The sequence below is a fragment of the Saccopteryx bilineata genome, chromosome 3 (assembly GCF_036850765.1).
Source record: "Saccopteryx bilineata isolate mSacBil1 chromosome 3, mSacBil1_pri_phased_curated, whole genome shotgun sequence".
Taxonomy (NCBI): domain Eukaryota; kingdom Metazoa; phylum Chordata; class Mammalia; order Chiroptera; family Emballonuridae; genus Saccopteryx; species Saccopteryx bilineata.
This window is the reverse complement of record NC_089492.1, coordinates 188,572,651-188,598,961: the sequence shown is the minus strand read 5'-3', so window position 1 is coordinate 188,598,961 and position 26,311 is coordinate 188,572,651. Positions and strand designations below refer to the sequence as shown.

The 26,311-nt window shown below is 39.1% G+C and overlaps 1 protein-coding gene across 5 annotated transcripts in view; it reads left to right on the top strand.

Annotated features, from left to right (window-relative positions):
• The window catches only part of LYRM4 (LYR motif containing 4), a 159,597-nt gene that overhangs the window by 36,380 nt on the left and 96,906 nt on the right, over positions 1–26,311 (top strand). For 4 of the 5 annotated variants that reach the window (XR_010730404.1, XR_010730405.1, XM_066268421.1 and 1 more), the window contains exon 2: positions 6,997–7,117. Coding sequence is in view for 3 of the 5 variants with exons in the window: in XM_066268421.1 (XP_066124518.1) it covers positions 6,997–7,117 (121 nt within the window). In the remaining 2 variants the exon portion in view is untranslated. Of the gene's footprint in view, positions 1–6,996; positions 7,118–16,395; positions 16,585–26,311 lie in introns of those variants that run through there. The other variant, XM_066268423.1, reaches the window with a different exon arrangement.

Below are 26,311 nucleotides of genomic sequence, written 5' to 3'. Positions count from 1 at the left end.
ACTTTCCTATTGGATTATTGATAGTTTTATAATTTCTTAGAGCTTTTTAAATGTTAAGAGAATTACGCATTTATGATATAACTTACAAAAATGATCTCGAAATTAGTCTATTTCCCACCTGGCACTGTACATAGTTATTATAATATTATTGACTGTATTCTCTGTGCTGTACTTTACATCCCCGTGACTATTTTGTAACTGCTAATTTGTACTTCTCAATCCCTTCACCTTTTTCACCCAGCTACCTAAACCCCCTCTTATCTGGCAACCATCAGTCTGTTCTCTGAATCTTTGAGTTTATGTTTTTATTATTCATTTATTTTGTTATTTAGATTCCACATATGAGTGAAATCATTTGGTATTTTGTCTTTTTCTGACTTATTTCACTTAGTGTAATACCCTGTAGGTCCATCTATGTTGTTGCAAATGGTAAGATTCCATTCTTTTTGTGGCTGAGTAATATTCCATTGTGTATATGTACCATGTCTTCTTTATCCATTCATTTGTTGATGGACAGTTAGGTTGGTTCCATATCTTGGATATGAAATGTTAAGTGTCCTTCTTTGTATCTCATTATAGCCTTTGTTTTAAAGTATTTTGTCTGCTGTTACTATTGCTACCCTAGCTTTTTGCTTGTTTGTTTCCATTTCCATGAAATATCTTTTTCTATCCTTTCACTTTTGGTCTGTGTGTGTGTCTTTTATTAGATCTGACGTGGGTCTCTTGTAGCCATCATATGTATGGGTCTTAACATTTCTTATAACACTTGGTGGTGTTATGGCTTGGTGGTGATGAACTCCTTCTTAAGCTATTTTCTAATTTCCTTAAACTTTCGAAGAACTTAGGTCTTAATATTGTAAGCCATACTCCCTTTTCCTTAGCTATTCTTACCTAGTCACTAGCTTTTAGAAAAATGAATTTATTTTAAGGTCAATAAGTAGCTGTCTTATATATTTTGGTGCTCCTTGATTTGGTGCATATATATTAAGAATTGTTGTGTCTTCTTGATTCAGTGTCCCCTTAGCCATTATGAAATGGCCATTTTTGTCTCTGAGTACTTTTGCTGTCTTGTAGTCAGCATTATCAGATATGAGTATTGCTATGCCTGCTTTTTATTGGATGTTATTTGCTTGGAGTATTGTTTCCAGCCTTTCACTTTGAATTTGTTTTTATCCTTGTTACTTAGATGAGTTTCCTGTAGGCAGCATACAGTTGTATTTTCTTTTTTAATCCATTCTGCTACTCTGTGCCTTTTTATTGGTGAGTTTAATCCGTTTACATTTAGTGTAATTATTGATACTTGTGAGTTCCCTATTGCCATTTTAAAGATTGCTTTCTGTTAGTTTTGTGTCTTGTTTGATCCTTCTCTTTCATTTTTCTATCTTTTGTTTTTATTTGGTTGTATTTCATACATCTTTCCTCTATTGCTATGTTTTTTATCTCCTGTGCTTCTGTGGTGGTTTTTTCAAGGGTGGTTACCTTTAAGTAATGAAAAGGGTTCCTACCCTGTTCATTGTAGCGCACTATTTTGTGAGTACTTTTGCATTCCATCCTCCTTTGCTACTGTTAATCTCCATCCTCTCCCCCCCTTTCTTTTTGTTGTTGTCACAGTTTAAATTTGGTTTTATTGTGTTCTTCTTGGAGCTTTTACTTGTAGCTTTGTTTTTGTTTTTTGTTCTTTGTATCTGATTGGAGAACCCCCTTTAGTAGTTCCTGGAGTGGGGGTTTTTTGATAATAAATTCCCTCATCTTTTCTGTATCTGTGAATGTTTTTATTTCTCCTTCATATTTAAAGGATAGCTTTGATGGGTATAGTATTCGTGGCTGGAAGTTCCTCTCTTTCAGGACTTTAAATATTGGGGTCCACTCTCTTCTAGCTTGTAGAGTTTCTGCTGAGAAATCTGATGATAATCTAATGGGCCTTCCTTTATATGTTGTATTCTTCTTTTCCCTGGCTGCCTTGAGAATTTTTTCTTTGCCGTTGGTTTGTGCCAATTTCATTATGATATGCCTTGGAGTAGGTTTGTTGGTGTTAAGAAAACTCGGAGTTCTGTTTGCTTCTTGAATTTGAGGCTTTAGTTCTTTCCACAGGCTTGGGAAGTTCTCATCTATTATTTGTTTGAGTATGTTCTCCATTCCATTTTCTCTCTCTTCTCCCTCTGATATACCTATTATTCTTATGTTATTCTTTTTGATGGAGTCAGATAATTCTTGGAGGGCTATCTCATTTTTTTTAATTTTTGAGTCTCTTTCTTCGTCTCTCTGTTGTGCCTCAAGTTGCTTGTCTTCTATTTCACTAATCCTCTCTTCTATCTGGCCTGTTCTATTAGCTAAGCTTGTTATCTCGTTTTTCAGCTCGTGAATTGAGTTTTTCATCTCTGTTTGATTTGTTTTTATAGTTTCAATTTCCTTGGAAATATATTCTTTGTGTTCGTTGAGTTGTTTTCTGAGCTCCCTAAATTGCCTTTCTGTGTTTTCTTGTATATCTCAGAGGATTTTTAGGATTTCTATCTTGAATTCTCTGTCATTTAGCTCCAAGGTTTCCAATATATTAAATTTTTTCTCCATACATTTTTCCTCATCTAGCTGTGTTACCTCTCTTTCTTTTGTATCCATGATATTCAATTTTCTCTTCCTTAATGGCATCAGAGGGTGGTTTTGTTGATAGTATTAATGAGATTTAATAAAGAATAAAAAGTTAAAAAAAATAAAAAATCGAAAAGAGTTGTTGGTTTTTTTTAAGAAAAAATTAATAATGAAATAAAGAAAAATAAAATAAAAATTTAGAAAAAAAAAAGGAAATTATTCCCCCCCCTCCTTTTTTTCTCTCCTCTCCTCTCCCCTCTTTCTTGAGAAAATCTTGTGGTGAACTGTGAATTATATTGTACTAAAGAGAACAAACAATGCCTGGAATGGAGGGCCTGAATTGGGGAGAAGTAATAAAGGGGCAAAAAAAAAAAAAAAGAAAAGAAAAATAAGAAAAAAAATTGGGTCAAGAATAAAATGATTTGCTTTTAGGTGTTGGTTGACTAAGAGTTATGATGAGAGGAATGAGAGGGAAACAGGAAAATGGGGGGGGGGGAATTAAAAAATTACTATTGTATTTAGTGGAATAAGAACTAGATAAAATGGAGAGCCAGGGATGGGAGCACTGCTAGTATGTTAAAAAGGTGAAGTAAAAAACCCCCAAAATGCCACAAACATAAGTTTGAGTCCCAGATAAGATATTGTTCGTTATTGAGGTTTGAATGAGAGGAGACGTAAAGCAGAAAGGAAGAAACTAATATAGAGGGAGAAAAGAAAGAGAGAGAGAGGGAGAAAAGAGGGAACCACTAAAAGAAGAAAAAAGAAAAAAGAGGAGAGAGAGAGAAAGAGTTAAGGGTTTTGGAGTGCAACCCTCATAGAGAGAAAGGAAGAGGAAAGAAAATATATGGGAGATGTAACACTTATGGGTAGTGTAGTTCAAGGAGAGGAAAGAGTAAGACCGGCAGAGAGTTAAATGATCAAATTGGAGGAGGAATAAAAAATATCAAGAATGAAGATAAGAGAAACAAACGAACAAATATAATAAAATGGGATAGGCTATAAAGTCTGCGTATTATCCTTGATTTTGAGAGGTTATCTTCTTGCTTTTTCTTTTCTCTCCCTCTTCCTGGTCGGTGACTCTGTACCTCGGGTTCTGCCCCTTTGGCACGCTCAGGTAGAGGTTTGCAGTTGATAAGTCTCTATGGCGATGTCGTGTATTGTGCTTCAGTCTCGTTGGCAGTCGAGGCTCATTAGTATTTATTGGCTCCGCCAGTGAGAGAGTCCGTGTTCCTGGATCCTTTCTCCTAGTCTTTCCTTCCTCAATTAGTAGCCTGATAATCCAGCTATGAGGTTGCTGCTGCCTCTACCTGGATAGTAAGAGGCTCAAAGAGCTGGCAACTCCCCACTCTATTCCCACTCAGCACAGGGCTCTGGGTAAGGCTCAGTCAGTCAGAGCTGCTAGCATAATCAGGCGAGGCTTCCGCTCACTCAGAGACCTCTGGCTCTGCCACTCTGTGGGATAACACAGGTGCGCACTGCCGAGGCACTTGGAGGAATCTCTCGCCCACTATCTGCGCATGCAGATCAGGATATCAGGCCAGCAGTCTCACACTCTGAGTGAAATCCCCACCCACACGGAAAAGTTTCAGAGTTTGAATTGGCTCTCGCTCCGTCCCCGTGCGCAGCTTTCCCAGGGCGCTGGGGCGGCTCGAGATTCCGCTTTTGGCCCACACAGAGGTCCCTGACTGCCCCTCTGAGGGATAACACGGGCGCCCAACTCCTGAGGTGCTGGGAGGAATCTCTCGCTCACCCTGTGCGCCGGCCAGGATATCAGGCCAGCCGCCTAACCCTCTGAGTGAATCCCCCTCCCGCACGGAAAAGTTCTAGCGTTGGAATTAGTTCTCGCTCCCTCTCCGTGCGCGGCTTTCCCAGGGCGCTGGGGCGGCCTGGAGATTCCGCTTTCGGCCCACACAAAGGCCTCTGACTCTGCCTCTCTGTGGGACAACACCGGCGCACACTCTCAGGGCTTTGGAAGGAATCTCTCGCCCACTATCTGTGTGCGCCGACCAGGAGATCGGGGGAAAATGGCTGCCTCGCTTGTCTTTCTTTGTCTGGGTTTGGCGCGAGTGTTAGCTTGTATTGCCCGGGTTGCCACAGGAACAGTTTTTCCTCGGCTTGGATCTCCGTGCCACAGCCTGGTTCGGCTGTTTGTACTGCGGCCTGGATCTATTCACCCTCTTTGCCCACCTCAGTTTTTATATTCTCAGTTCCCAGTGAAAGCCGCCCTGTTTAGGTTAGTGAGGAAGGCGGAGCATTTCTTACTCCCTATTTCCTTCAGGGTTTGATTATATATTTAGCCAATTTTTCGCTCGACATACCTTTGGGTGTATTGCGAAACATCTGGAGGCTTTAAGGATAGGTTTTTCTGTTTCTGGTTGAAGATCTTGTTGAGTTTTGGGGGAGATTTATTGGTATCGCTTCCTACCGCGCCATTACTCTGACGTCATCTCAGAAAAATGAATTTAGTAATGGCTGTTCATTTTATATTTTCCAAACAGCCTATGCAACATCCTGAATTATGAATCAAAACAATGAATGATTCCCTGAGGTTAATTTCTATTTTAAAATCAATCTGCATATTAAACAAAATATTAGATTTAAGTTAGTTTGTTCCCTTTCTGCTCCTGTTTTGGAGGAGTGTGTGGGTGTGGAGAAGAGTGATTCTGTGTCATATAAATAACCATTACGCTGTGCAAGAAAGTACACTGGAAATTGCTTTTAGCTTATATATCTGCTAAATAATATCTTGTTAAATTAGCTTCCATACATGAAGAAAATTTATATGTAAATAAGTCTATTAGTAAAGTCCTCCCATATACCTTCATAAGTGAATGACCCCCAATTGTTATAAAGTATCTGCTGGTAGAAGGATTCCATTTCCAGTTAGTGTCACCCCAAGAGAAGCTCCTCCACAGATACCCCCATTGGTTCACGTAGGATGAAGATGAAAGCCTTAGCAGTGGCTTACATCCTAAAAATGCGAGTTCCTAAACTGTCTCCCTTTCTTCTTTATGGTTCTTAGCATTACAAGATTTCATTTTACTCTTCCTTTTAAATGCAAATAGACCTGATATTTGCATTTTTCATTTAATGTTTCTTTTTACTTTCGAACGTTTACCTAAAACAAATTAGTCCTCTTTAAAATAAGGTTCCCCAGTAAATTGTGTCCATCTCCCAATGTCCACCCACCCCAGCTCCCAGGGAAATAATATTCCCGTCCTCATTTCTTTGCCTCTGTTTCCATTCTTCTATCTCTAAACTAAACATTACTGGTAGTTTCACATGGATTCTACAGCTGGTGCTCAAAGTTAAGAGAGGAGCAATCTGAGATAATCAAAAGACTAAAGAAAACTGTGTCTGATATGCTTGACTGAGGCTGCTGCTTCTTATGCCCTGTCTTTACTCTGGTGTAAATGAGTGGGCCTGGGGGTCAAGGCCATGATTCTCTGAGTATGGCAGTTTATTGGGTTAAGGACTCTTGACACTTCTGTTATGGCTAGTTTCCTAGACCAACTTCCCTCTGTACACACACTGTGGTATGACAGTGAGGTAGTACTGATGTGAGGAAAGGTAGATGCTAACTGCAGTAAGGAATAGCAAGAAGAGTTTCCGTTCATTGGGTCTGTTTTCTTTTTTTGGACCAAGTTCTATGCCAGATTCCGGATGCTCCTTATTAAGCTTAACCCTCCCAGTAGCCCTGAGTGGTAGAGAGGATGATGCCTGTCTGACAGATAGGAAACAGTGGGAGCTAGAGCAAAAGTTCAAACCCAGGTCTGTCTAACTTGAAAGCCTTGATCTTGAACCACTATCCTGTACTGTGTGTACTTTATATGGGGGGAGGCCAATGTTGGACATGTGCACACATGGGTATATGTGCATACTTGGAAGCATTGTGGTGTAATCTCTACTCTGGACTGACATAGGATGTTGATGTGCATTCTAACATGTCATGTTTTACGAGAGGAAGAAACTGCCAAAATAGGGGATGAGACTGGAGAGCTGCCCCCTACATGCAGCTTAGATCACTGTCTTGGTGTGTGTACATGTGATACATCATTTCCCCTCTTAGTTCTTGCTTTGTCTCTATACATTAAAGGTTCGGTTTTCTGTGGAAATGGAGGGAAGCCATATGTGAATAACTCTATCAAGAGCCAGTAATCTAAAGAGCATTTCAGTAGCAGTTTTTCATTTATATATGACTTGTTTGGTGTAGATTATATCCCTAAATGTGTTTGCTTAGTCATCCCAGAATTGCAATGGATGGGCCTGTCCCAAGAGCAAATATCAAGGTGAATTATCCATAGGACAATATCAGACAGTTCATTCCTAAGGAAAAGCTTTTAGATTCATTTAAAAGCATAGCTTCAGAGATGCTGACACCTTTCTTTTCTTTCCTCTGAATTTATTTAGAACTTACGCTATCAGGAAGATAAGAGATGCCTTCAGAGAAAATAAGAACGTAAAAGATCCTGTAGAAATTCAAACTCTAATGAATAAAGCCAAGAGAGACCTGGAAGTGATCCGCCGACAGGTAAAAGAATTCATTGATGGACTATTTTTCATTAAGAACTTAAAGCTTTGACACCCACCCCTTGTTTGGACATCACTGCTTTTGATGTTCATGATTTACACAGACACATGATGCTCTGTTCCTTTTACTCATGTGGACATACAAAGAGACCTGTTATATACTGTTGAATTCAAGGAAAACATCAACTTTCTCGAATTTTCAGGGACTGCATCCTTTGGGAAGCTGACACTTTAAGTATGGGAAACTTCAAAAAAAAGTGTTGTCTCTTTGTAAGATATATTGCACATTTATACATGAGCATATGTCAAAGAGTATAAATGTATTCTACTCTCCTTAGTATTTTAAAATCATAGTTCAAAATAAGATTGCCCTTTCCTGAAGACATTGTCATTAGTGAAGCTAGTTTTGTTGCCATGTGGAAGGTGTATCTGCAAGTGCAGTTGGTGTAAGCAGCTGCTTTCGAATTAACCCCATAAACGACCCAAGGAAGTATTTTTGTTTTCATCTTGTAGATTAGTGCTTGCCTTTCTCTTTCTCTCAAGGTAGAATGGAACATCTGCCACAGCGTGGTCTTTTGGGTCATATGATATGTGATATCTTTCTGCAAAATTCTTTAAAAAGCCAAAGGTTAAAGCAGCCTGCTAACAATCCATTTTCTCACTCTCTAAAAAAATTATACTCTTCATTCACTATTTTCTTTGGATTTAGCACCAATCACACCATAAGCTTGATTTCTGCTTCTATTTGTTTTTCTCTCACACATGCAGTAAATTTGTTTATAATGTATGGAAGGAAAGCCCCTTACAGTTACCTAATTTCTGCTTGTGTTTTGGGAAGAACTTTTGTAGCATCATCAGAAGATGCCAGCTTGACTAATGTTTTATCATATCATAATATATTAACATATATTCTTCATGTTTGACTCTAAACAAAATTCAAAAGAAAAGCAGTATTAAAAATCATAGTTTAGTTTATGTCAAAATTAAAAGTCTTGTCCTAATGCCTAAATAATGAAACAATCCCTTCTAGAATAACATTTCAGATTCTGATGACCCTCCTTGAGTTCTGTAGTTATCTAACAACAGATTAACTTTGCCACATTCAGACAAGCCTAGGAAATGATCTTTAACTAAAAGAAATGAAAAAGTAATAGGATAAGCCCTGGCCGGTTGGCTCAGTGGTAAAGCGTCGGCCTGGCGTGCAGGAGTCCCGGATTTGATTCCCAGCTGGGGCACACAGGAGAAGCGCTCATCTGCTTCTCCACCCCTCCCCCTCTCCTTCCTTTCTGTCTCTCTCTTCCCCTCCCGCAGCCCCAAGGATCCATTGGAGCAAAGTTGGCCCGGGCACTGAGGATGGCTCCATGGCCTCTGCCTCAGGCACTAGAATGGCTCCAGTTGCAACAGAGCCACGCCCCAGATGGGCAGAGCATTGCCCCCCGGTGGGCATGCTGGGTGGATCCCGGTTGGGCGCATGCAGAAGTCTGTCTGACTGCCTCCCGTTTCCAACTTCAGAGAAAAAAAAAAGTAATAGGATAGTCATAAAAAGAAATTGATCTGCATATTTGCATATCCTTTGATTGTAGCAGCTAAATGAGTTACATTTTGAAAACTAGAACGATGGCATTTTCCAGCCATCAGTGGTTGAATTTTATGGGATCCTTTAGCACTGGAACTTGGAAAAACAAGCAACCTAAGTCTTTATTTTGCATAAACTCAGAAAGATTTAATTCTTTGGCATTTTCCCATGTAAAAGTTGCCAAGCATCTCCAAAACAGGCTGGTTTTATCTTTCATTATAAGGTTGCTCAGAATAGAAAATGCTTAGAAAAGGGTACTCTGGTAGAAATCTGTTTCACCATTTTGCCTTTATCTTTATTTTGAAGTGCTAAAACTATCCCTCAAAAAAAAAAAAGGATTAGATGGGCTGTCATCAGATATCCCCAGTGAGTCCACTTAAAGCAGACTGAAAACACAGGCACCTCTGAAGATATGCCAAGGCCGGCACCCTCCCCAGGGCAGCCTGGCAAGTGCCCAGGGCTTCCATATGAACTAGTAGAGCAGCAAGTGATTGATGATGTGGTGGTCCCTGAAGACCCAGCTCAGACAGGCCCTGACAAATGAAAGCATTCTCATTCCATCAGAGAACTAGTTAGCCAGTTATATGTCAGCAACAGGGAGGCTTTCTTTCCCTTCCCCTTCACATCAAGATACTTCCTGAGTTCAAGAATAACATTTACCACAGTTAACTTATGAGATATAGTGGACTCCTGGAGCCGCCTCCCTCTAAGCCAGTATCAGTCGACCTTGTGAAAAGGCCTAACATAAAGTAGCCTCTGTATTTTCTTCTGGCGACTGCAATAGCCTCTGACCTGCCTTCCTGACTACATCCCTTCCAAATGTTCTATTCTCTACACACTGCCAGAACGGTCTTTTTATAGAAAAATCAAAGCAGGTTACACCCCTGGTCAAAACCATACAGGGATATCATAGCGCCCTGACAATGAAATCTAGGTCCTTATGAAGTCCTCAAAGGTCCTCCATTGCTCCTGTCTCCTTCGTTCTATGTCAGTACCTTCTTCATGTCCCTGGTTTGTCCTCAACTTGTTCCCTTCTCAGAGTCTGCCCAGAAGAACCTCTCGCCAGACCTTCCAATGGCCCAATTCTCTCTGTCACTCAGACTCCACCATCACTGAGGCCTTCCCTGGCCACAGAATCTATAGTAGCTTCCTTCCTTCTGTCACCCTTTCACTTTACCCTACTTTAGTTTTTATTAGAGCACTTATCAAACCAAAAATGACATGACTGTTGGCCTTATCTGTTTTCTCCTTCTCTGTGAGCACAGAGATCTCACCATTGTGGTCATTCCTACCTAATATGCAAGAGCATGGGCCATGGTACCAGCTTGCCTGAGTTCAGATCCTGACTCAACTTATTATGGCCTTGGGCCAAATATCTAACCTCTAGATGCCTAACATAAAGTATAGATGACAACAGACCCAATGTCATGGGTTATGGTGAGGATCAAATAAGCTAACATATGTAAAGCCTTGGAAAGATGCTAGCACATAGTAAATGCTTACTGTTGTTATAGAGAGGATCTAGAATAGCCCACGTGCAGCTGGCTCTTCATAATTATTTGTGGACTAAATGAATATACAAAGCGTTTGGTCCTGAGATCATATGCTGCAGTCAAGAAGTCTGTGCCACCCAAATCCTAGTACTGTATCTTGCTGGCCGCCCAAAACCTCTCTTCAGAGAGTGAACTCTGAAAGGAAAGTGGAAATCTAATGAGGATCTTGAGATAGTACCCTCATGAGTGGTACTGTCCTTCATATCAGGTCCCTCTTTCACTTTAGTACTTGGACCCAGAGACCGTCCACCAGGATGCACCTCGATACCAGCATGACTGTTCCGCAGATGAGAAAGCCCACAGCTGCCAGCTGTGCACATCTGGAAGGCCACTCTCAAACTGAAGTCCTCCACCAGACTTTCTTGGCTCTCAACACTGTACCCTACCTCCCTACATTCTAGTCAGTCTTTAAAGTGGATCTTCTTTCTAATTCTTCAGTCACTTCAGTCAGCTGTGATGTTAATGATACAGCTTTGTGCATGGTGAGATTTTGCAGTTCTTAAAAAGTCTCTCTGCAAAGATATTCTTCTTTCAGGGGAGCAGGTAACCAAGGTGCAAGAAAGCTGGATGCCTTGTCCATGTCTACATGACCAGATCTGAGCTCACGTCTTCTAGTTCCTTAAACCAAACTCAAAAGTTCAAGAATGTGAGTGCCTGAGTCAGTAGAAACTGAAGGATTAAGCCAGTCTTAAGTCAGCACCCAATTTTGTTCCTAAGATATTTAAGGACCACATCAACCTTGTTCCACCTCTCATCCAAGTCATTCTTCCTTTATACCCTCAATGCACAAAGATATTTAGTCTTCATTGTGGCAACCCTGGAGGGCTCTAGAACAGTGGTTTTCAATCCAGTAATGATAGATTCTAATTTTCATCCAACTTCAGCATGGTTAATGCTTCCATGGACCGGCAGTTGAAAACCCTTGTTGTAGAGAGCATCAGCATTCCTTATTGGCCTTTTACACTGTTCCTAAGGATTACTCTGATTTGAAGAAGTAAAATGGCAGATTGTTTTTCCTCTGTTATGGGCAAGTCAGACTCCTTTGGCTCCTCCATGGTTTTGGTCCACTGAATAGAAGCCTGACATACCTGTGTTCTTTCTTTGACATTTTTGAACCAACTCTCTCCCTGAAAAGTATCATTCAGTATGGCAATCTGAATTTATTTTCAGCTGCGTTAATCGTCTTTAACATCATAACTAGCAGAGACATTCTTCCACCTTTCTGTAAACCTCCACTTGTTTCCGTATAAAATGGTTCTGTAAAGACAGATTTACCCTGGCAGCTTATATGAGTTCTCTCTCCTGAAAGCAAGTTCTGGACTAACCTCCACTAAGCTGAGCTTTACTGTCTGCTTCCCAAGTAGGATGCGAAAAATTGGAGAGGCCTTTTGTGTATGTGTCCAATGGTGCCAGAAATGATACCCAGCAGTGGGGCTGTGCAGGGCTGGGCAAACAGCTCTTCCACAGTCTGGGCGGCAGAGCAGCCCCTGAGGACTTGCTACTGCAAATTATAAACAGGCTCCTGGGGTATTTCATATTAGAAAGAGAAACAAGAAAGTCAAACAGTCTTTGCTTTTGTCTTTGCTCTTTATTTTTAATCTTGCCATTCTAAAGATATTTTTTCTGATTCCTATTTATAAGACGTTAATTAGAGCAGTGGTCCCCAACCTTTTTTGGGCCACGGACCGGTTTAATGTCAGAAAATATTTTCACAGACCGGCCTTTAGGGTGGGATGAATAAATGTATCACGTGACCGAGAAAAGCATCAAGAGTGAGTCTTAGACGGATGTAACAGAGGGAATCTGATCATTTTTTAAAAATAAAACATCGTTCAGACTTAAATGTAAATGAAACGGAAATAATGTAAGTTATTTATTCTTTCTCTGCGGACCAGTACCAAATGGCCCACAGACCGGTACCGGTGCACAGCCTGGGGGTTGGGGACCACTGAATTAGAATAACTTTCAGTTAATCACCCTTACTTATTATAGCTCTGCAGTTTGTCAGCCCCTTTGTTTTTTTATCGACAGTTACTTTATTGACTTTATTGGGGTGACTTAATAAAATCCTGTAGGTTTCAGGGGTATAATTCTATAATACATCATCTGTATATTGTATTCTGTGTTCACCACCCCAAATCAAGTGTCCTGCCATCACCATTTATCCCCGCTCTAATCTCCTTTCCCTCCTGACCCCTTTCCCACTTTGTTACACCCTTTGCATGGTAAGCAGCCATATCATGCCTTGTTTTGTACCGGTGCTTCCCGAGTATGCCAGCCTGATGTCCAGGGGTCCTCTGAGGCCCACAGTGTCAGCATCCCTCCATGTGTCGTTCACAGAGCTTTGTGTTCATCAAAGAGAACACATCTTCCAAGCCTCTTGAAATAGAGCTGTAATCTTTGTTACACACCTAGTGTAACGGCCACATGTTCATGAGAGAAGAAATAGAAGAGACCACTGGAAATGGCAGGCTCTAGAGAGCTCTGGCAATGGGGTTGTTACTGCACCTATATTTCTGTACTGTGATGAGAGTTCCTTAAGTGTGTGACTGATATTTAAGAGAGTAACTAAAGGAATATTCAGTTGATTCCAAAATGTAGAGCAATTTTTCTTGAAATCTGGTGAAAATTACTATACCTTTGCAAAGTTTGGGTTTATTCACAGCTATGTGATGCTGTGAGTTTCCATTAGTGTGCCTTCTGTGAAAGTAACACCCTTTTGTTCTTCCAGGTTCTCATAATAGAGCAAACCCAGGTAACAGGAGGTGTGTGTGTGTGTCTCTAAAGTTATATTTGATCCCCTTTCCTAGGTAGTTAGCCAGGTAAAAACCTTGATCTCTAGGAAAGGAACAGCTGTTCCACATTTGAGAAGTTCCCAACCACTGACTGATGTATGCTGGTGAATTTAGTTTGGTTACCCTACCAGTGATGGGCTATATACATGTATCAAGGTAAGGACTGGATCCAGCAAAACAAGGTTTATCTGTAACTTAAGTGTTTGGATAGAGAAATATAAAGTGTATTGTAGAATGTAATTATACAGTGAATGGATAAACAATGTTTTCTAATTCTGGATAATGACAAAGTTTTATAGTCATACCAGTGTTGCCAGAAGCTTTTCAGTGATGACTATTTTAAACTACATTGGCTGTTTTTAAGCTAGTGTTATTTTGTTTTTGTTTTGTTATGTTTTGATTTTAGTAAAGCAATTCCAATAATATATGTATCAGCCCAGAATTATGAACCTGCAGTTGTTAACAATTAGAGCAGATATTATGTATGGCCATTAAAGATAATAAGCAAGGGGTTGACATTACAGGTGGCACGCATTTTTGTTAACCTAAGTGTGTATGTATGTGAGGTGAAGCATTTTCAGTAATTTCTTGGATTATACTTATTGCCATTCTTGTAAATCACTGAAAGCAGAGTAATGTGCCTAATTTATTTGAATTTTGGATGGTGGTAGATGAGACTCTGAAACCATATTTTTTACTTTTATTTGCTATTTTACTATTTAGTCTTTAAATGACCATTGAATAGAAATGTCCACCAGTAACTTTTTTGATGTGCCTGTTGAGAAATGAGAAGCTGGTGAACAATGACTATCTTTTCCCACATCAATCACTGTAGTATCCACTCTGGTAGCCTAAATACTGGATAAAGCTTGAGTTAGAATTGATATATTGCTCACAGTTCTCATCTTTTACAAAAGGTAGAAGCATTTTAAGTCCTTTTGTGGAAAAGTAATAGTATACTCTATATCTTTCCTTGTATACATTTTAGCTTAAGTATCATTTTGATCATTTGGGGAATCTCTAAAGCAGGGGTCGGGAAACTTTTTGGCTGAGAGAGCCATGAACGCCACATATTTTAAAATATAATTCCGTGAGAGCCATACAATGACTCGTGTACGTTATGCATTATCCAATAAAAATTTGGTGTTGTCCCGGAGGACAGCTGTGATTGGCTCCAGCTACCTGCAACCATGAACATGAATGGTAGGAAATGAATGGATTGTAATACATGAGAATGTTTTATATTTTTAACGTTATTATTATTTTTATTAAAGATTTGTCTGCAAGCCAGATGCAGCCATCAAAAGAGCCACATCTGGCTCACGAGCCATAGGTTCCCGACCCCTGTTCTAAAGTATACTTGGCAGTTGTTTTGATGGAGCATAGGAGTGTCAGTCCTTACTTTAGAGGCATTTAAAATAGATGAAGAGGATTATGCACCATTCACACTAGCCAAGAGGTAAAAGCAACCCAAATTTCCACTAATGGATGTGAGACATGCATACAATGGAATATTATTCAGCCTTATAAAGGAAGGAAATTCTGTCACATGCTACATGAACCTTGATGATATTGTGCTAAGTGAGATAAGCTACTTATATGAGGTCCCTAGAACAGTCAAATTCACAAAGACATACAGTAGTGTGATTGTTGTCAGGAGCTGGAGGAAGTGGGGAAAGCAGAGTTGTTTAATGGGTAGAGTTTCAGTTTTGAAGGTTGAAAAAGTTCAGATTTGTTTTAAAACAATGTGAATGAACTTAGTACTGAACTGCAGATTTAAAAATGATTAAGATGGTATGTTTTTTTATCACAGTAAATAAAAACTCCCCTCCCAGAATTATATAGCTAGTCATCAGTTTGTTTTTTTTCTTAACTGTGAAAAATGAAATGAAATGCTTCAGACACTGGTATTTGAAGGTGGGAGGCTTAAGTCATTTGAAGCTTGAACAAGTGGATCTATCTCTGTGAGTTTTCAGTTTCTTATCAGTAAAATGTAAGGATTATACTATGATTTCTAAGGCTACTCCCAGTCCTAAATTTCTGTGATTCAACATTACACATAAATATCTGCCTCATTTCTTTATTTGCAGAAATGTACTGATACATTTTAGAGTGAATTATTTCAGGTTTAGCTTTCTTTGACCATTTTTCACCAAGTTCTTAGCTCTAGTTTAGGCTATAAATGAGCAAAACTATAGCCAGTTATATACAGGATGGGGCAAAAGTAGGCTTTCAGTTGTATGTACAGGAAACACAGAGTTCATTCTTTTACTATTATCAATTATTATTTTCCATATGAACAACTGTAAACCTACTTTTGCCCAACTCTGTATTTTGAACATCATGAATTCCAAAACCGTCTCTTGACCCTAACCTTTCTGCTACGAGGAAAGTAAAAAAATTAATTTTATTCATGTTGCTAGCACCTCTGTGGTTCACTTTCTTCTTTCTGGTAGGTTATACATCACTAATACTGGCACTTATCTCTAAGCAAAACATTTTCTTTCAAAGAAAATGAAATAGCATTTAAAAAGCAATAATGTGCCAAGAAAGATTAAAATGCTTTCCTCAAGCCCCACCTTAATGTTAATGCTAGCTGCTTCTTAATTTGACTTCTTCCTGTTCTCTGACTGGCTTCTTCACTACATTAAACACAATCTGCTCAATAAATCAAATGCACTATATATATTGCAATTCTGTGCCCACAGTCGTACCCTAAATATTTATTGAACACCCACTTCATCCCATATAATTATGAATTGACCTTTTAAGGTTTTTGGAGGCAAAGTTGGGGTGGAATTTTGATGTCCATCAAATTCTTGTAGAGTTCTTCACTCTCGTTGGAGACAAACTCCTTGTCTCCATCCTAGAGCTCATCTATTATTCACTCATTTAGTAAAACAAATATATAGAGTTTAAAAATATATCCCAGTAGTACTTTCGCCTATACTTATATAGATCAACTACAATTAGATCAAAGCATCAATCAATACATTTAAAAATTAGTAAGGCAGTCAGACACAAAGGAAATTTATGTATTCTATCTTAGACTTTAATAAAAATCCTTAGGAAAATCAACATTTTGAATTTATATATAGTGACCAGATTGCCCCCTAAGTGAACCCTATATCCTTTGATATATGAATTCCTACAATAGGAATGAAAAATTTCTCAGCCCCCTGTCAAAGTATATATAACAAAGCAGGGCAGTGAGAGGCGTTATTTAGTTTTATAGCTTGGCCTATGTGTGACATTCATTTTGTCAGTCTGTTCAATATATGGTTTCTTACCAGCTATAGAAAGACTTCTTCATACAAGAATTTAAACAAATGTCCTTCCTCTCTGTTTTTTCTAGAAATTTCAGTAAAAATCTTCAAGTTGAGGCAATAATATTTCCAAAACTGGCATTCTTATAGAAGAAACATCTCTCTGTTGAAGATTTCCCATTAAATGTATTTGATCCCTCCAAGGTTGACATGCACAAGACAAGAATTCATTTCCTTTCTATAAGAAGCCTTTATCATCTCTGCAGTCTTCCTATCTGAGAAGAGGTCTGCATATTTTCATGTTTAGAAGTAAGTGCTCATGAAGAAGGCACTAGTAATGCTATTCATAGAAAGCTTTTACATGAGTTTTATTTGGGAATTTTTATTATCTTCCCATTTATTCTATAGCTGTTCACTCTTGAATTCCTTGAACTATTTTGTTGCTGAAACATCTAAAATGGAAGTAGACAATGATACCTTCAACTCTGGAGCAGAAGAAAGTGATCTCATAGGCAAGAGGTGGAAGTTTTCATCTCAGCTCTGATAGTCATTTACTGCATGATCTTGGGCAAGTTGCTTATTTGCCTAACTTACCACATCTGTAAAGAGATGATTTTATTGATGAAGGTGGCAGTGGTGGTGGTGGTGACAAAGTGTGCTTGTGTTCAGTGTGGGCTAATTATGCCCTCTCTATGCTCCAACACTATGAAATAAACACTTTGAATGTGTTTTTTTAGTTTCTCCTAACAGCAGCCTTGTATGAAACATGCTACTATCCTTAGATGACAAAATTTAGACTTGGCATGTTTGCATAGTTTTCCCAAAGACACACGATTAGAAGACTGGTGGGTCCACATCTGTTCTTACATTTTAATCAGTTCTTAGAAGAGGTACCACATTGTGGGTGGCCTTAACTTGACACAAGGTAAACAAGACTTTGGAGATGGGAGAAGGAAAGATTTCTATTTCTTTTTTCTAATTGTTCATTTAGAACTCTTATTAGAAGCTAACAGCTTATCTTCTATAGTATTATGAATAGTTAATCCCAGGGTCTGGTCTCTTTTATCATTTCTCAAAAAAACACTTTCACTCTCTTTGCCTTCAAAAGAAAAAATAATACAAAAAGCACTGTCTGAAAATGTTAAAGTTCAGCCACCTTATTAAAGAAGAATTTGCTAAGAATTTCCCCATAGATCTGAAGGCTGCAGCTCCAATTGTGCTTTTCTGACAAGCCATCGCTGAGGTGCCCTTCAAATAGGAACCTTTTGATGCCTTAGTGCTTGGTTCATCCTTTCAAGCAATCAGAGTTAATTCAAGTCATGTTAATGCTGAAGATCTTCTCCCAAGATGACAAAGGAACAATGTCACATCTTCTGAGAAGGGCAATAGAAGGAGCTCACCCTGTTCATTTGTGTTTTCCATACCACATCCTCTGAGATGCAGGTAGATATTAATCCCCTCCTCCATGTCTAATGTGTGTGTATGAGAACATGTACTCATTTCCTGAGCATCTGATGTCTGCAGTTGGGTTTTTTTTAATTTGATGGTTTTTATCTGTGAATATATATATATATATATATATATATATATATATATATATATGGAGGTAGTTTTATTGTTCAATTCAAAAGATTTCTCCTAATGGAATGATTCTCAAAGTGGGCACCAGGGCGCACTGGTGCACCCTAGAAGATCTCCAGGTGTCCCCTATGGTATTCCAGAGAAATATGTGCCTATTGGGGACCAAAAACCCAACAGGGTTTTTGGAGTTTAGATATTTGGGGGACAGAGGTGTGGGGAATTGGCTGTATGCTGACAGTCTGCCCAACCCCCACCTCACTTGCCTGATTAGGTTGCAAAAGGCTGTCAAGCTGTGGTGCTGGATTGTTTACACTGCCCCCCATGTTCCCCGGAAAGACTGGAGGCAAGTTTCTTCTATCCTTTGTTTGGTGTCAAGTTAAGATGATATGTATGGTGGGGTTTTCTGTACTTGGTAAAAATTCTTGGCTTGCCTTGGAAACATGACTAGAGACCATTGATCTGCTAATGGCCTCACTTTGCCCTATAAATAAAGCGAGATGCGGTTTTTAGGCACACTTTGTTCTTGCCAGCAGCAATTACAGGGCCCTCCCGACCCCATATTTTCTTAATTCTATGTATTTTCTTAATTTCACACCGTTCCCACTCAAGACCTGAATGACTAGCTGCGCTGGTTCACAGCATGTGCCCAGATATAAAAATAAATATAGTTACTCTTATACCATTTCATCTCAGAAATACCACTCTTTTTGTTAACACATCATTATTATATTTATTATTAACACATAATTATATTATTTTTAGATAAATACACCCAAATAAAATGGATAGATTTCTCAAAAAGAAGCATGATATTGAAGAATTCGATTCTGAAAGGGAGCAAAAGTTAACTAAATAAAATAGGACTTGAAGGCTGACGGGCAGAATTTAATTTATAGCATTTTCTATCACTTAACACTGAACAATCCAATTGGATTAGAAACCCATTCAAGGAAGCTTCAAGTGATTTTGGTTTAACATTAACAGAAGAACAACTGGCAGCTATATCCACTGATCGTGGATTGATGGTTAAACATAAGGAATTGTCTCTTGAAGCCTTTGGGTTTCTATAAAAGAAGACTATATGGCAATATCTAAAAAAGCTTTGAACATTTTACTACAATTTTCAACATCCTATTTATGTGAGTTAGGATTTTCTACCCTCAACATAATTAAGAGTAAAAAGAGAGGAATTCTTCAATGTATTGATGAAGAAATGAGAGTTTGCCTTTCAAATATATGCCCAAACATGGAAGAAATCACTAGGATACATCAGACTCATGTTTCTCATAAACACAAGAATGAAAAAACTTAACACTTCACGCCGGGACCTGCCAAATTTACTAAATCTTACTAAGAATGTATCTATATATATATAAAAAGATAACTTTTTGTCATTTTTTATTTTTTAACCCTTCTTTTTCACAAATTCTAAAAAGCATAACTCAAAAAATGTAATATAAAAATGTTTTTTAATGTCAGAATAAATTTAATTTTGTCGTATTTATTTTGTTTAATTACCATAAAAGCACGCTTGGACTTTATATTTTTTTCTTTAATATTTGGCTTAATTACAGTTTGTCCGTAAAGTCATGGTGCACTTTTGTCCAGTCATAGGAAAGCCACAAAAGACGATAGAAATGTGAAGTATGCACCAAATAAAAGGAAAACCCTCCCAATTTCTGTAGGATGATGTGGCAGCATGTGCGCATGCGCAGATGATGACATAACACCGTGTATACAGTGGAGCAGCCCACAGCCATGCCAGTCGAGATGTGGACGGTACAGAGGAAAGTTCAGTGTGTTCTGTGGCTCGCTAAATTCAAATCCGTGACCAAAGTGCAATGTGAATATTGGCACGTTTATAATGAAATGCCACCACATAGGAATAACATTACTCGGTGGGAGAAGCAGTTGAAGGAAACCGGCAGTTTGGTGGAGAAACCCCGTTCTGGTAGGCCATCAGTCAGTGATGAGTCTGTAGAGGCTATACGGGATAGCTACCTAAGGAGCCCTAAAAAATCTGTGCATGAGCCCATATCGAACTGCACTGAATAGGTATGAAACTGGGAGAATTTTCCTTTTAATGGTGCAGATTTCACATTTCTATCGTCTTTTGTTGCTTTTCTGTGACTGGTTAAAAGTGCACCATGGGCCCTGGCCGGTTGGCTCAGCGGTAGAGCGTCGGCCTGGCGTGCAGGGGACCTGGGTTCGATTCCTGGCCAGGGCACATAGGAGAAGCGCCCATTTGCTTCTCCACCCCCACCCCCTCCTTCCTCTCTGTCTCTCTCTTCCCCTCCCGCAGCCAAGGCTCCATTGGAGCAAAGATGGTCCAGGCGCTGGGGATGGCTCCTTGGCCTCTGCCCCAGGTGCTGGAGTGGCTCTGGTCGAGGCAGAGCGACGCCCCCTGGTGGGCAGAGCGTTGCCCCCTGGTGGGCGTGCCAGGTGGATCCCGGTCGGGCGCATGCGGGAGTCTGTCTGACTGTCTCTCCCCATTTCCAGCTTCAGAAAGAAAAAAAAAAAAGTGCACCATGACTTTATGGTCACACTGTATTATAGCATATTTCTCAGAAATTTGTATATAGTGCGCCTACAATTATTTGTAGGATTTTAAATGCGCCCCGACTTCAAAAAGTTTGAGAATCACTGTCCTAATGACACATGTATCAGCCTAAAATACTGTTATTTTCTTTAGAGATAATAACTGTAGTTGGTAAGAGAAGAGGTTTTGAGCAAGGTACACCTACATTTAAATTCTAACACAAGGATAGTAACTCTCTCTTCTTGATCATGATATTTAATCTCTCTTAAAACAGTATCATCATTCAATTTTCCTACTAAAGACAAAAGAATACCATTCTTACATTAACGGTAGTTTTGTACTTGCTATGTTTCTGAAATAACAGAGCCAAGTGGTGTGTGTCAGAAATTTTACTTCTTCCTCTATCTAGTAATTAAGGTTGTCATTTTATGGATTGGTAATCAAGAAAAAAACCTAAAAATTCTCTAAGATACGATACTATAATAATCTTAGTTTTCTTAAACTTTGGTAGTGTACAATTAAATCAGTATTTTAAATGTTTTCCTTCTCTTCGTTTTCACTTCATACAGCACTTCTCTTCTCCCCACTCATCTCACCTCCTTTATGTAGTGAAAATAGCACCAACCCCAGGGTCACATGGATTCCTCTTCAGAGTCTGTCACAAATTAGAGAGTGCATCACAAGAAAGTCCATGACCCTTTAAACCTCATCTATAAAAAGTAAGAAATTGGGTGCATTGATTCCAAGATCTCTAAAAGTACAAGAATTTTAGCAATTTAAGGAATCCACTATATTTAACAAACCTGAGTTTAACTGCCTTGTTAAGATTAAACTGGGTTACTCCTGAATTTCACTAATAACTGAGTACATTCCGGACTTGCCTGCAAAGTGGTAAATTTGCCATCAGAGACCAGTGAGGACTCAATCACTGAGTGCTGGCTGGCCCAGGAGCCAGCAGAGGCAGGCACTGGGATGGCAGCTGGCAGGCCGTCCTCATATGCGAGGTTCCTCCAGCAGACAAGGAAGAGGCTGTGCTGTGTCTTGCTAAGATCCCTCTAATGCCTGACATTTTCTGATTCTGAAAATAATTGAAAATGACCATTAGGTCCTAAAAACATATCTGTAAAGGTTGGCTTTTGACCAAGGGTGAGTTATGTCACTGATCTTCCCTGTTTACTAAACTAACTTTCAAAAGAAAATGTGATACCATGTTTTGTTGAGCGTGGGGGAGTAACCAAGTTACATAATGCTGAGTTATGTAATGTTTGCTCTTCATAGCCTCAGCAGGGGAACCAACTGGAGAAGAGCTTTTGGCAGATACTTCATAAAGCTTTTAACACCCAGCAATGGCAGAAATGTTACATGGGTCATGGTGAGGAACAGAAAGAAACTGCCCTTTTATACAGGTGACAGGCAGTGGATACCTTATTTACAAAAGAGGTTTTGTTCACAAGGACTCAGTAAACCTGAGACAGAGTGGGATGGGGAAGGGGAGAGAGTAGAAAGAGAAAAAAATCAGATTCTTCTCTTGCTTTGAATTGGGTTCTGTCTTAACAGTGCCAAACTTAGTATTTTGCTTTTCTCTGTAATTTTCAGCTATTATTTAGTTAGCAGCTATTTTCAGCTATCTTTATAGCTGTATTTTTATAACATTAAAGTACTTTTCTTACTGGCAATACTTCTTTAAACTGAGCTCATTTTCTCCTACAAGACAGTGACCACTCTTTTGTTCTCTTCTAGCAGTTGAGGGAACCATTAGGAACAAGCTTGCTCCTGCCTGTGTCTGTCCCATGCGGAGCCTATCCTATCAACTGTCCCGCCTTTGTGGCATTGCGTTGCTTCATGACTGCCTGTGACTCCAGTGCCCTCTGTCTCCCTCAGCAAGAGTTATGAGGACTTCTCTTCTCAACACTGGAACCCTAGACTGGGGGTCCTAGAATGGGGCAGGGACCCCTTGCTCCTCTAGAGGGACCTTCGCAGCCAGGGTATCCCTCCTGATTTTTAGCTGCCATGTGTAACCAGTCCATTCTATAATACATCTCCACCCATCCTACCAGTGTAGATGTGGCTCTTTTATATCCTTAGTTGTAGGACTTCATTCAGCTAGATTTTAGAGGGTTCTGAATGGTGGTTGCTCTAGTTTAGTTGTTTTCTTGTTTTTTAATTTAGTTGTATTTTTTATGTGGTTGTGTGAAGATGCAAATACTGCATTTTCAAGCCATATTCTAAGATACTACCCTAAAACCTACAATTTTCTTTAGATTCTGACTTGCTGTATTCTCCTGATTTATATAATCAGGTCCAACCCACTCAGACACTTGGGTCACTCTTTAGGCAAGTCAGTGTGTCACGTTCCTTGACTCCTCTTGAATACTTTCCTTGTTTATCTATCATGAGTCACTAGTAAGCATTCTGTTTTTTCTGTAGAAATTTGTTTGCAATTCTGTTAGATATTCCTGTTGACCAGATGCTCATTTGTTTAAATAATCTTACTTTAATGTGAAAGTACCCTTTGTTTCCTGGCAGCCTAATTTCCCTCGGTGTTTATAAAGGTTAGATGTGTATTGATGAGCACTACTCCCTAACTGCCTGAGTCAAAGCACTGTGGGAGGTTCATCAATCTTGTGCTTTTTAAATTGACATCAGTAATGTGCTTGCATTTATCAATATTTCCTAATTGCTAAGTTATAACACAGGAACTTGTATAATAAATCATGCCCACAGGTATCTTCAGACATTAGGACATAAGGTTTCTATCAATATTTTGATGTATTATAAATTGTTATTTTGAGGATTTTTCTCCTATGAGAAAGGGGGAAATGTGCAACAAGAGACAAAGAATTGAGTCAGTGTCACCATATATTGCCAGTAAGAAGTATTGCCAGTAAGAAAATTGAGTTAAAGAGTGAAATCATTTTGGTAGACATAGAAGAAAGCTATTTCCCAAGCCATTAAGAACACATTGCCATAAAGTTCAGCATCACCATCCAAATGAATATTAATGTGTCTCTCAAGAGTGATGTGTTGGCTGAGGCCCTTCTTGAGAAAAAAATGTGGATGCAAGGACAGTAAGAACTCCTATGAAGAAGGAACTGTTAACTCATTTTTCAGAAGAGGAAACTGAGGTTTGGTAAGCTGAGATGCTTGCCCAGAGTGAAACAGTGACTTTATAAGGCTGAGACTCAAACCCAGGGCTTTTGGAGTCCATAGCTAGACTCTTTACCTTTCAGGGACAAACTTGACCAAACCCAAACAAGAGGGAGACCCAGGTGTCTGGGGGCTGAATTCACATCATCTGTTAAGCAACTGAAGGCTTTAAAATGGCTTCTTTAAAGAAGAGATGAATGTGAAAAGCCCAGGAAGTTTGTGCCTGAAAGACCATCACATGCAGGAGGGTTAGGTGTTGTCTTCTGTGTGTCCATACTGCAGCAGTGGGACCAGTCCTGTGGCCTGATGAGAGGCAGTATTGCAGAGTAGATAAGAGTGCGCCCTGAAGCCCTACTGTTTCAGGCAAATTTCATCCCAGCCACTCACCATTCTGCAGACTCAGATACTAGCTTTAATTCTTGTAAGGACATGCAGACCTCGGACATAACCCTGGTCAGTGTCAGACCACTGCAATAGAGCAAGTCACATGGATGTTTTAATTCCATAGTACATATACATTTATGTTTGCACCATACTATAACCTATAAAGTGTGCAATAGCAGTATGCGTAAAAAATTTACACACCTTAATTTAAAAATACTTTATGTATAAAAAATGCTAATTATCATATGAGTTTTCAGCATGTGGTAATCTTTCTGGTGGTGGGTCTCCATTGGCGTTGAAGAGAACGCAATAGCTTCAGGGCACAGTGCAGTGGAGGCGAGGTCTGCCTGCAGTTGTGAGAGCATGAGAAGCTTTCTCCAATATTGGTTGATAAGAAATAATTATGATAGCATCGCAGATTTTCATTTCTCAGTAGTGTTGGGATATTTTATATTCATAATCAGTTCCTGCAGCTTCTCCTGTAATCCTCAGTACACAGTGCCTGCTTCACAACTCACGTGTTTGTTGTGCTCCATAACTAAAATGATAGTAAGTATAGGGTTATGGAAATATTTAGAATGTCACTTGGGGTTTGAATTTTTCCTAACCAGAGTTACATCAATTCAGTTGTTCTATTTTAAATTAGGGAAACTGACTTGAAAGTTTTACACTGACCAAACCATAGCACTGGTGTATCATTCTCATTTTAGATCCTAGACTTTGACTCTTGGGACTCTAACCCAAAAACATCCCCACAGTAGGAATTGCAACCCAGACATTTTTTAATCTTTATTTTTGCTAAGATGAAACATAAGGCCGTTGAGAATTCAGTGGCCTTTACTGAGAAAACAATTGGGCTTGTGAGCTCACTTAAGTCCACAGCTGACCTTCCACCTTGCCTTTAAAACATTGGGATTTTAATTTACACTGTCTGATTTGTTTTCTCCAAGTACTCATTTTTGGACAACTGAGACATGGCACAGAGATTTTTTTTTAAGGTTTTATTTATTCATTTTAGAGAGGGGAGAAAGAGAGAAGGGGGGAAGAGCAAGAAGCATCAACTCCCATATGTGCCTTGACCAGACAAGCCCAGGGTTTTGAACCAGCGACCTCAGTGTTCCAGGTCAACACTTGATCCACTGCGCCACCACAGGTCAGGCGGCACAGAGATTTCTAACTGTGTTATATCCCAGGAACATCTGACCCAAGATGCTTCTAAAGCTGTCAGAAGAGGATGACTGATTTAAAATGATGTTTTCTAGAATTAGATGTTTTTAGTCACATGAGAGATGGCCCAGTTATCATATTGTGCATGTGTGTATTTGCATGTGTATATTGGGGGGGGGTGATTTTAATTAAATAAATAACATTCTATTAAACTTTCAGTGTCAGAGCCTATTAGAGCTATCACATTCAGAATTTACTCTCCCTTAATATAGTTCAGAAATTGAGCTACTACAGAATAACAAATCAATTTTCTCCTAAGTAACTTTCCTAAGCAGAGTTACATTGTGCTAAAAAACATTGATTATATAAGGAGAGCATTTAGAAGTCATAATTATTAAAAAATGTTGAGCATTCTCAGTTTGAGCCAAACTGTTAAAAAAAAAAAAGAACTAGGAAATCAATTACTTTGAATCTATTAAAGAATTTACTGTGACTCCAGTAATATCTGCTCTGGGTGCTCAGTGTAATACTTTATAATTCCAAAATGAACGCAAAACTAATTTCAGGAAACCCCTGTGAAGACATTGAAGTGAGGAGGAGTGTGATCCCTCTGTGTGAAATGTGAGGTAGATTAGAAAGCGGAAGACTGAACTCATTTCTGCTTCTGCCATTAAATCTCTGAAGGACCTTAGAAAAATTATGTAAATGCTCTGTTTCTACCTACTAGATGAAGATGCAATAATAGTCTTCTTTTCTAGCCCAGATATAACATTCTTTGGGTCACATAGACTTTTCTTACTTAGAGAATTATTAAGCACAGTAGTACTCTAATGAAAATGTCTAGATTTCGAAGCAACAGTGATTAGATTCCTAGGTTAAATAAAATGTGTATTGATTTCGGAGACAGGTAGTTTAGCCACCTTTATGGGTTGTTTCTTTTTTGTACCTTTTGAACAATTATCACTAACTATGGTAGACAAATTTTAAATCTTCTTAAGGAAAGTTTGTGATCTTTAACAGAATTGAGTTATAAATGGCTCTATGCTTAAAGTACCATGGGGAGTAATGGAGAACTTCGTGGTCCCTAATGCCTGGGATTTTACAGCTGACATGAATTCATGTCAGAATATAGAGGCTGGTGGGCTTGTTTCTCCACAGACTGCTGTGATAGAGGAGAAACTTGAAAT